This window comes from Callorhinus ursinus, unplaced genomic scaffold (genome assembly GCF_003265705.2).
Source record: "Callorhinus ursinus isolate GAN/ISIS: 27379988/994484 unplaced genomic scaffold, GSC_fseal_2.0 scaffold21, whole genome shotgun sequence".
NCBI classification, from domain to species: domain Eukaryota; kingdom Metazoa; phylum Chordata; class Mammalia; order Carnivora; family Otariidae; genus Callorhinus; species Callorhinus ursinus.
In genome coordinates, this window is record NW_027397083.1 from 13,243,601 (window position 1) to 13,255,635 (window position 12,035).

The 12,035-nt window shown below is 38.9% G+C and overlaps 1 protein-coding gene across 7 annotated transcripts in view; it reads right to left on the reverse strand.

Moving 5' to 3' along the window:
• Window positions 1-12,035, reverse strand: part of IFTAP (intraflagellar transport associated protein) — a 71,692-nt gene that overhangs the window by 14,825 nt on the left and 44,832 nt on the right. For 5 of the 7 annotated variants that reach the window (XM_025878893.2, XM_073904745.1, XM_025878895.2 and 2 more), the window contains 3 exons: window positions 10,816-10,973; window positions 9,135-9,206; window positions 7,680-7,746 (listed from right to left, as the gene is read on the reverse strand). The exons of 1 other annotated variant lie outside the window; for it this stretch is intronic. In XM_025878893.2, coding sequence (XP_025734678.1) covers window positions 7,680-7,746; window positions 9,135-9,206; window positions 10,816-10,973 — 297 coding nt within the window. The remainder of the gene's footprint in view (window positions 1-7,679; window positions 7,747-9,134; window positions 9,207-10,815; window positions 10,974-12,035) is intronic. One more of the 7 variants, XM_073904744.1, reaches the window with a different exon arrangement.

Consider the following 12,035-nt stretch of genomic DNA (forward strand, 5'->3'; position numbering starts at 1 on the left):
ATGAATTTTCACTTGATCCACTGCCAATTTTATCATTGGCAATGAACACTACCAGTGTTTCTCTTGAAGAGACAGGCTTACTTGATTCATTCTGAGAACTATAGTTTGTCTGTCAGTCATTCTTTTAAGTAAAGATGTTATTCCATGAAAGTAAGGGGGGAAAAAAAACTAGTTCAGCATACCACTCAATCACATAAGTGTTTTTCCATGACACAACCACTGTATTTCAGAATGCCCCAGAAGTGCTTTGTGCATACTTAGGATTTCAGCACAGAAAACATTAAAAAAGGTGTACTCAAGAATCAAGATTTAGTAAGATTAATAATTTCTACCATTTCATCAAGAACATTTTCAATGGAAAATAGCACTCATTTTTTTTAAAGATTTCATTGATTTGTTTGAGAGAGAGGGAACCAGTGAGGGGAGGGGCAGAGGGAGAGGGAGAAACACACTCCCTGCTGAGCACAGAGCTCAACGTGGGACTCTATCCTAGGACCCTGAGATCATGACCGGAGCCAAAGTCAGATGCTTAACCAACTGAGACACCCAGGTGCCCCTCCAGCATTCATTCTAATTACAAATTCATGACAGTGAAGATTACAATGACTACTAGTACAGTTTTGTGCCACTACCTTGATTTGCACTAAGCTACCAGCATCTTTACCCACATTGCTTTTGCTACATCAGTACAAACATCAACACATTTGACCTCCAGACCTTGGGGTTTCCCTAGGAGTCCCGAGACCACATCCCCAGGGGTCTGCTGGTCTACCTAATATCAGTCTAACCCTCCCACCAATAACAATAGTAAAGCTGGATAAGTTACCAAAAAATCAACTATTTAAAGGCATTGGTGAGCTAGCAGGGCAGCCCAGGACTTGAGCAGCCAAGATCCCAGAGAGATGGAAAGTACTGAGAAGTGAGTCCAAGAGTCTAAGATGCTTTTCAACTCATGGCATTTACTGTTTTGCAAGGAGAAGCTAAGAAGCCAAAATGCAAAGATGAGAGAAGCTAAGAGACTGAGAAGCTTAGCAGAATTACCAACAGAATCAGAGTGCTATGAAGACGAAAATTAGAGTTCAGGGCCTCCAAGAAGGCGATGCTATGATTTACCCTGAAGGGCTACACACTAGGAATAAGCAAGAACTAGAAGTAAAGCAGCCCCCACAAGGCCTTAAACCCAGTCCTAAATCAGCCCAACCCCAGATTGGATGAAGGTGATCTATTACTACTCTAACTGCTAGCAAAATGTTGAGGAAAAGCTATGCTAGAAAAAGATAACATCATCCAGACCCTACATATTTTATATGCCATGTTCAGCATTTAAACAAAAATTACCAGGTATATACAAAGACATGAAATCAAAAGGAAAATGAATATAATATAAATGGACCCACAGGAGATCCCAGGTATTAGCATGATAAGACAAGAACTTTAGGGACACCTGGGTGGCTCAGTCAGTTAAGCGTCTGCCTTAGGCTCAGGTCATGATCTCAGGGCCTTGGGACTGAGTCCTACATTGGGCTCCCTGCTCAGCAAGGAACCTGCTTCTCCCTCTGCCTGCTGCACCCCTTGCTTGTGCTCTCTCTCTCTCTCTTTCTCTGGCAAATCAATAAGTAAAATCTTTAAAAAAAAAGACATGAACTTTAAAATAACTGATTAATATGCTCCCCCCAAAAAATACATTAAAAATGGATAATTTCAGCACAGAACTGAAATCTCTCAAAACAGATATTCCAGATCTCTTTTAAAAGTTAAAATAACTGGGCGCCTGGGTGGCTCAGATGGTTAAGCGTCTGCCTTTGGCTCAGGTCATGATCCCAGGGTCCTGGGATCGAGTCCCGCATCGGGCTCCCTGCTCCTTGGGAGCCTGCTTCTCCCTCTGCCTCTCTCTCTCATGAATAAATAAATAAAATCTTTAAAAAAAAAAAAAAGTTAAAATAACTGAGGGGCACCTGGGTGGCTCAGTACATTAGATGCCGGACTCTTCAATTTCAGTTCAGGTCACAATCTCAAGGTCATGAGATCAAGCCCCACATTGGGCTCTGCACTCAGTAGGGAGTCTGCTTAGGATTCTCTCCCTCTCCATCTGCCCCTCCCTGCCCCCATTCTGTCTCTCAAAAAAAAAAAAGCTAAAATAACTGAAATATTGATGGCTGTAACAGAAGACAGACACAATTCAAAAAAGAATTAGTGAACTAGAACATTGGTAGACAAGATTCTTTTTTTCAAGATTTTATTTATTTATTTGAGAGAAACAGTGCTTACACGTGGGGGGGGGGGGGTGAGCCAGAGGGAGAGAGAGAGAAGCAGACTTCTCCCTAAGCAGGGAGCCGGCCTCAGAGCTCTATCCCAGGACCCTGAGATCATGACCTCACCCGAAGGTAGATGGTTAATTGAGTGAGCCACCCAGGCACCCAAATGGTAGAAAATATTCTAACTGAAGCAAGAAAGGAAATTAAAGAGGATGGAAAATGCAGAAAAGAACATAAAAGATAGATATATGGGACATGATGAAAAGGTCAAAGCACAAGCAATATTTGAAGAGACAATTGTTGAGAATTTCCCAATATGTATAAGAATCTCTACAAACCCCAAAGAAAATAAATTCAAATTAAATAAAATCAAGTAGTGAAATTACTGGAAAAACAAAAGAGAAAATTATAAAAGCAGCCAAATGAGAGGAAAAATATGTTATCTTCGAAGGAACAACAACCAGATTGACATCTGGTTTTCAACAATTAACACCAAAAAAGAAGAGAATATCATCTGTAAAATACTGAAAGAAAATAATTACAAACCTAGAATTCTCAACTGGCCAAAAATAGCGGGAAATGAAATAATACAATAATAGTTGATTAATCTAAAATAGGCAAGAAATGAGAGGGGGGGAAAAAGACATAAAACTGGCAGGACAGTAGAAAACAAAATTATAAGATACTAGGTTTAAAGACAAATGTATCAGCAACTACATTAAGTGTAAATGAACTAAATACTCCCAATAAGAGACAAAATTTTAGAATGTGTATGTATAGATGCATTTATATAAACCATATGCTGCTTTCAAGGGACACATTAACTAACACCTATTTTGAGGAAAAAATTGCACAATAAATAAAAACGGAAGTGCAAAAGGAGGAGAAGATCGGGAAGATGAAGGAAGACTTACTTCACTGGGTGGGGTTGACATTTGACAGTGATAATAAATCAGATCCCTCTATCTTCAAGTATAGAAACAAAAGAGAAATATATCCAGAAGTCAGAAAGATAAGGACTAAAACATGAGCTCTACAATTAATATAGCTGAATTTGAAAATAGAGCTTGTCCTGCAGTCACATTTGGGCTTCTTACGTATCAACCTTTCCTACAAGTCTAGACCTTGGGATCCCACCTGACAGAAAGTCCACACAGCTGACACCCGGATCCATCCGAGTATAAGAACTGCTTCACATCACTAGAGCCCTTAAAGTTGGGCCTCAGAGAGTAATGCCTCCAGATGTCTGCCTAGAGATGGTTCCCAGCCTCAACTGCACAGGAGAATCACCTGAGAAGCTTTAAAATGGACACAGACCAGACTCCTGAAAAAGAATCTGCAAAGGCAGGATCCAGATATCTAACTTCTTTTTTAAGTGATCCCACTGTGTCTCTAAGGTTGAAAACACTGAGTAAGGTTGGCATGGGCCCCATGTAAAGTGTGTCTACTATAAGAAAGGTGGCACAGACTCAGAGGAGAAGACATACATCTTCCAAACAGCATGAACTCAAAAGAAGAAACAAAGGGGCTGATCCATAAATACATAGTTTTCTTTTCTCAATCTCTCTAAGTAGATAAAGCCTTACATTTCCCTTGGGGAGAAAGAGATGGAGGATTTGGAAAGGGCGGACTTATCTTCCCAGTCCTATGCTCTTCTCAAGAATGGAATGGAAGTTTCCTTGTACAACTGTGAGGATCGGGCAAGAGGTTTGCCCTTGTGGTTGATGTGGCTTTCAAGCTGGGCCTTCATAGATAGGTAAGTTTGCACATATAAAAATTGGAGGAACAGGAAAAAAAAAATTGGAGGAAGAGGGATAAAAGAACATTTGGAAGGAAGAATTTTTCTCTCTCAATGTTTTTAATGATCTTCTGGGCAACGAAAGAATGATTTCTTTTTTTTTTTAAGTAGGCTCCACACCCAGTGGGGGGCCCAACGCAGGGCTTGAACTCAAGACCCTGAGAGCAAGACCTGAGCTGAATCAAGAGTTGGATTCTTAACCGACTGAACCACCCAGGTATCCCTGAAAGAATGATTTTTAACAATACTAAGTATAAAATAAACAAAATGCCTAAACTATAAGTTGGCTGAAATATGTGTTTCTGAGCTCAGGACCTTCAGCTACTTCTCCTTTAGATCTCAGGCTCTCAGGGAACTTTCTCTGATCTCATAGACAAATTTAAGTTCTCCTGCCATATGTTCTCATGAGATCTAGAACAATTTATAATCTTATATTAGTGATTATCTGGTTAATGTCTGGTTAATGAATTCAATGAGGACAGAAGCTGGATCTGTTTATTCTTCATTAGATTCCAGGCTCCAGTCATAGTTGTTACATGTCTGTTGAATAAGAGTCCCAGGCCATTCATTGGCTGCAAAAAGCTACTTAAAGTTGCAAATAAGGAAAGAATTTTTTAAGAAAGAGGTGACTGATGCTTTTGTTAGAATTGGGAGTACTGGACAGCTTGAAAATGAAAATCAAATAAGGTTGCTAATCTTCACACAGGTGTCAGTTGCCTGTTCTCACCCAACACAATCAACCACAGCGTAAGCACACCCACCACCAGTCAAGAGACCTGTATGAGACGGTATGATTCTGAGACTAAGACCTCAAAAGACTCTCTTCAGTCAACTGCACTCAGCAAGAGCACAGGCTCCGCCAACTGAGGGGAAAACATAAATAAAGACGACCAGAAGTTTCTTCCTGCTCTAAGGCCTCAGCATAACTAATACCTATTCCAAATAATCATTTTTCTGGATAAGAGTCTGGGGCCTGACAGTAACCATCAGGTTAACCACCCTATCTTGAATTCAAAGGAGGAAAAAGTGGTTAACTTGATGTCAAATAAACACAGGGCACCAAACTTCGTGGCAAATGTTACCCTCAGACAACTGCTTGATTCAGCTGCATGGCGTTGGCTCCTCTGAAAATTTGTCTCTGCCTGGGCCGCCAAAATGATAAGCTGAATCCTGGGAAAGAATCATGCTCCTGAATCTTGGAGAATATTTATGAAAGCAAATACGTGAACAAATAAAATCAGTGATAGAGAAACAATACATGGCTCTCTTCCTTGTTGCCCTGGGCAAATCTGTTGCTTAAACAATAACAACAGGATCTAATCAGTAAACCTCTCAGCTGCCAAAATTATACAAGCAACTTGCCTATTTAAAATGTCACATTTCCCATCTGATACAAATATCTGCTGTCTGCTCACATTCCTACATATACAGGAATAATATTGTATAATAAAAATTAGGCCCAAACTAAAATTCACCTTGGCACAAACTAATATTTTTTTTCCTTTCAAATGACCCAGATCTTACATTATAAAAATTGTGAAGCCCTGGCGGTCTTTTCAGTAACTGGAATAGATCATTGAAGCCTGGGTTGCTTTCCAGCCTGGTCTGTCCACCTTATTTTACACGTGGGATGGGCTTGACTAGCTCATTCAAGTCTGCGGAGACCTGGTTCCGCCTCAGCAACCTCTTACAAATGCAACACTGCCTGTTATCTGATTGCTGGAAAAAATCATAGTAGTGAGATGTTTTTATGCTATTTTTTTAACTAAAGAAATAGATCTGGTAATAAAAAAAAAACCACAACTTGGAAAAATATTTAAAGAAAACAATGTGAAAATAATGGAAAAGGTAAAAAGGTTAATTTGAAAGACTGATATAACCATAATCAGATTTGTTACCTATGTAGGTTTATGCCAGTATACAGACTTTCTCGCTAATGGCAGGAAGCAAGAAATGTAAGCCATGAAAAAATGTCCAACCCGTACACTTTTGTGCCTTCCTATAAAATTAAATTTATACTGCCAATGTACTGCATGCAGACCAGAACCATTTGTCTCCAAGTGTCTTCCACAGACAACTATATCAGAATCCCCTGAGATAGTGGTGAAAAATGCTGTCACCAAAGACCTTCTGAATTAGACTCTCTCTTAGGAATGGGATCCAGGAGGGGCGCCTGGGTGGCTCCGTCGTTCAGCGGCTGCCTTCGGCTCAGGTCATGATCCCAGGGTCCTGGGATCGAGCCCCGCATCGGGCTCCCTGCTCCGCGGGAAGCCTGCTTCTCCCTCTCCCACTCCCCCTGCTTGTGTTCCCTCTCTCGCTGTGTCTCTCTCTGTCAAATAAATAAATAAAATCTTTTAAAAAAAGAAAAAGGAATAGGACCCAGGAATCTGCATTTTCAAATCTCCTCTTCCCCCAAAATAGTGTGCTTGCTCTACAGACCCGGCTTCCTGATAAGTCCTTAGCTATCCCTTCTGATCCAATCGGACCCCCTAAGCTGCTCACATAGAGAAATTCAGAGATGCCTGGGATTTTAAAGTTAAGAGAACCTCTCCCTGGAGCATGTGATTCCTTTAGATCTCTGATCTCACTTGAACCAAGTAAGTAAGGAAAAAAATCCACGCAAAGTCTACTGGTTAATACAGTGCGTGAGAAACAACCCCTTCAATGGAGTACTGTGATGTCTGGAAGCCAAATAAAAATGTTAATTGCTTCCAATTACCAAAGCCTCTCAAATTCGGGCAACCAGAGAAGCCAGAGCCACCCCCAAGCGGAGACAACATCCAGCACTGTCACTTTTTGTGATTATAAACAAATCACCTTCCCCAACAATCAGACCATCACCCATGTTTATGAATACCTAAAGACTGTAAACAACAATTCAACACCAGCAACCAAACCCCCAAGGAAACAGCCCCTTCCCTAACATTCAGTATCAACTTTGAGATACTCTTGCATATTAAATTAGGAATGAGAATTTTCAAAACAAACAACTCTAATTTTGAACATATTTCAAAGGTCTTTTGAGCAACAAAGGATACCTATGTTTACACAGTAATGTTAAGCAGGAAGGGAAAAGGCCTCATCTGCATAAACATCACTGGACTAGCATAAAGCCTTTCCCAGCCCAGCTCAATTGGAAAAATGCCCCAAAGAAACATTTACAATATGTCTTTATTCTTAAGTGTTTGGCTTACATATTTAATAAATATTTATGAAAGTAAAAATTTTGATTTTATTTTTTATTTTATGATAAATTCTGCTATTTTTATGATCAATTGATATGTTATGTATCACTCAAAAATAACTCAATTTACATGGTGCTTCTAAGAAATAGGGGTTTGACTCAAATGGCTCTACTTGAGATAATTATCCAAAATTCAACCCTATGGGGATGTGGGGGAGGGCACCTTTATTTCATTTTAGACCAAAGACTTTACAACCTTCAACAGGCTTTGACCTTTCGGCTGAAATCTTTGTTACTGAAAAAGAAATTGCAGGACTATAGTTTTCCCTAAGTCAGGGAAGGTGTAAGTAGGGCTTGCCAAAAAAAAAAAAAGCTGTCTAAAGTCTTATTTGTAGTTTCTGGGAAGAGATCAAGCAGTATAGAGGGGAAATAGAAAGCATACCCTTGCTCTTTTGGGGCTGAGTCTCTTCATCCACATCCAAATCTTCTAAATCTAGGAAATTGTCTACCTAGAAAAGGATTAACATCATTGTTATGTATATTAGACCTAATGAAAAACTGCAATCAAGAATCAATGAATCCACTTCCACAGCATTCAAAGTGAGCAACTGAATCCACTTTTCTAATTAACTTTTGAGTCCCAGCTAAAGGTCTTTGTGTTCACTGTGCTTTCCCAGAGACATCTGAAAGAAACGGTAAATTTGGAAGTTGGCCTGGATTTTGTAGGCGCCATAGTAAAATCTCTATACTGAAAGGGAAAGAACAGTCTGAGGAGTTTTTGAAAAGGGACTTTGTTCCCAGATTCTCTCCCAGGATATATACCACCACCGTGACAGTCCAAAACAGTGTCTCTGTTATTTGTTTTTGTTTTATTGCTTTTGCTTCTCAAGTAAATGATGGTGGTAGGTCTGGCTATTACCATAATGGTCTTTCCCTCTAAAGAGCCAGAAAGAAGAAACTAAAGAAAGCAAAAGAGAAAGGTTCATTCGAAACAAAATCATCCTGCCCCAGGTAAATCACAAGAGAGGTGAGCAGGGCCAAAAATCAAGTGTTCTCTCTTTCGAGCAAATAAAACCGAAAATTACTTCAAAGGTAAAAAGCAGAGCAAATGACCTTTACAGACACAATAGCAGCATTTCAATGAAAGACTATTCCACATGGAATACTGCTTTCCACAGCAAGCTGACAATGAGACATTTCAGATTAACAAAATGGTAACATTTCAGACACGAACTAATTCATCTCAGGTGAATATCAAAGAGTGTAAATAAGAAAATGATTTCACCACTGGCACAAAGGAGACCTCGTAGAGTAAAGGCATAATGTCGAAATGCCTTTTACGTTCATGACCTAAAACATGTTCATGACAAAATAACATAAAATTACAAATTTAGATCTCATAAGTGGAATTCAAAACATAGCCTGGGTCTTTCTTCCCCTAGCTCTACGTCCCAGACCATGGCTTTTATGTGTGAATTAAAAATGGTAGCTTCCATTGTTTGTAAGTACATAACTGCAGTTCTTTCCTGGCATCCAAGTGACAGCAAAAATTTATCTTCCCACAATGGTTTCAGTACTAAAGCTGTTATATTGTCATTTCTCTTAATGGTGATTGTTCAGGGGGACTAGAGTCACGTTTCTCTACTGAAGCACCCATTCATTTGCTAAGCTTTGAGGAAGAAAGATCTAGAACCCAGCCAACCAAGCATGGCTTAAGATATTTAAACTCCAGTTTAAAAAAAAATATATATATATATATATGTATATATATATGGACCAAATCTGCTGAATTCTCCAATTTTGTATGAGAGACAGCAAATGGGTCCTTTGGGATTTTTTTGCTTTGTTTTTACTTTTTCGTATTTTTTGCTATGGAAGAAATTGAATCATGCCTTACCTTCACCTTTCCTGCCCGATTCAGATCACCTTGAAAGGAACTGCCAACTTTTTGGCCTTCATCTATCACTATCTGAAAAAAACAGTGGGGGCATCTTGATGAGAAAATGAAACTACCAAAAATAAAGGAGCTGATCTTGTAGCCCTTCAGGCAATAAAACTCCCCTTCCGGTTTTTGTTAATTAGCTATGCATGATGGACCAGATCCACTAAGCCATAGAAGTGGTCAGGGAATAGTTCTCAGGAGGTCTGACTTCTACTTGTGCCTCTAGACTCATCCACAGAATAACCTAGAGTAAATTACTTAACCTCAGTTTTCTCATGTGTAAAATAGGAACACTCCCCACCTCATTACCCCACCTCCCATCCCAACCCAATGAACCTCTCAAGGACAAACCAGAGAGTGCTAATACAACATTTTTAAATTATTAGGAAACAGTATCATTGATCATGCCTCTCCACATGCTGGTTAAAGACTCAGTAGAAAATATAATTCCAATAGCTAGTGATTGCCAGTAGAAAGTGAATCCTCAAGGGGGGAAAAATGTTCTGGGGGTGCCTGGTGGCAGAGTTGTTAAGCGTCTGCCTTAGGCTCAGGTCATGATCCCAGGGTCCTGGGATCGAGCCCCGCATCAGGCTCCCTGCTCAGAAGAGAAGCTGCTTCTCCCTCTCCCTCTGCTGCTCCCCCTGCTTATGCTCTCTCTCTCTCTGTCAAATAAATAAATAAAATCTTAAAAAAAAAAAAGTTCTGGTCCCATAATCATCTCATTGGAAGCAAGTTCTGGATTTAAAGAATTGTAGGCCTCTGCCGTATATAAACACTTTCCTAACACAGAGAATTTTGTTCCCTCATTTGAAACCACAATCTAATATACAATTTTGTCCACAATAACACAAGGAAGACATGATGAGCTAGAAAGTAGAAATTCAAATGTTGTAAAAAGTAGAACAGCTTCCCCTACAGTTCCTTGAGAGTTAAAAACCATAGCTATGGAGAATATGAATATTGTCTATTAAGTCTTAAAGATTAGGAACAGTGCATCCAATATTTAATGACTAAATCTTGGATAAAACAAGATAACAGATTTTACTTTAAGAGATGAATCCAGAGCAGATAAAAGAAACTCCCATTTTACACAGAGAACTATAAAAAGGAATTCTTTTGTCCCAAATAGAGGACAAGCTAAAATATGTAAATAATTTCAAGAATTTTTAGATGGCAGTTCCTTAAAGGAACTTAAAAATTTGGGGCTAACCAAGTTACCATCATAAACATTGGCTGCTGAAATCATGAAACGTAATGATGATTTTTGGGGTGCCTGGGTGGCTCAATCAGTTAAGCGTCTGACTCTTGGTTTTGGCTCAGGTCATGATCTCATGGGTCCTGGGGCGGGGCCCTGTATTGGGCTCTGTGCTCAGTGGGAAGTCTGCCTCCCCCAACTCTCACACTCACACACTCTCTCTCTCTCTCAAATAAATAAATCTTTAAAAAAGACAGAGAGAAAGAAATGTAATGATGATTCTTAATAAAGTTTTCCAATGGCACTCCTTCTAGAATTAAGAGTCTGAGTTACTGATCCAATAACTGTCCAATGTTTCTTACATTTTTTACAGTTTCTTTCTCTTTTTAATTCATAAAGAATGCTTTTTTTCCGGTTTCTATAAATGTCCTATGGTATTACCTCTTCCTCTTCTGAACATTGTGATGAAGTACGAAGAAAGATGGCTTTATTTCTAAGATGATGATCACTTGGTTCATTTTCACAAGCAAATTTTATTGAAGGAAATATGTTTTCTGAAGAATCGGTTTCAAATGCTCCTCTTTTGGTCACATTATCCTCTGAAATGATAAGTTACATATTAGAAAACATATGCCACACCCAGTCTAGTTTATTTTGCATTTCCTGAGAGTCTTTCTTCCAAATAACAACAACAACAACAACAACAACAACAAAAACTGCTCTTCAAAATCTACAAACTGAATGCTTGAGGTACTGAGCACTCTGAATTTTATAAAATTATTTCTAAAAATGCACACAAAGATAACACTGTTTCATTCACTTTTCAACAAATACTTATTAAGTGCTTACTATATACCCAGCTCTGTTCTCAGCCATTGCTAAAAGGTCAATAAAGTACAGTATTTGCAAAACTCTTAGACATTAACTATCTCTTTTTTTTCTAAATTTAAGGGGAGGTTTTCCTTATATGGAAGCAACATATGGGTGATTTTGGAAAATTTGTAAGAGAAAAAATTAAAATTAGAAAATCACTCATAATCTTATAAAGCAGAAAAGCTGTAACAATTGTTTTCAATGGCTATTTTTCTCATATTTTATCTGTGAATCCATATACTTCTAAAAAGCAATGTTTGACTATTCTTGACAATTTAAAACTATAAACAAGGGGCGCCTGGGTGGCTCAGTCGTTAGGCGTCTGCCTTTGGCTTGGGTCATGATCCCGGGGTCCTGGGATCAAGCCCCACATTGGGCTCGCTGCTCTGCGGGAAGTCTGCTTCTCCCTCTCCCACTCCACCTGCTTGTGTTCCCTCTCTCTCACTGTCTCTCTCTCTCTGTCAAAGTGAATAAATAAAATCTTTAAAAAATAAATAAATAAAATAAAATAAAATCTTTAAAACTATAAACAATACCTTTGTACTAAATCTATGCACATTCATGATTATCTTCTTAGGATAAGGAAAGCCTAAGATTAATCCTAAATTAAGAGGTTGAGAAGATAATGATAACATGATGCCATTAACAGAAATGTGGGGGATAAATTTGGATGAGAGATAATGAATTAAGCTTTGATCATGTTCATTTGAGGTGTCAGTAGAAATTGTGAGGGAAATGTCCCAGAGGCAGCTGCACGTGTAGGCTAAAATGCGGGAGAGATATCGCAG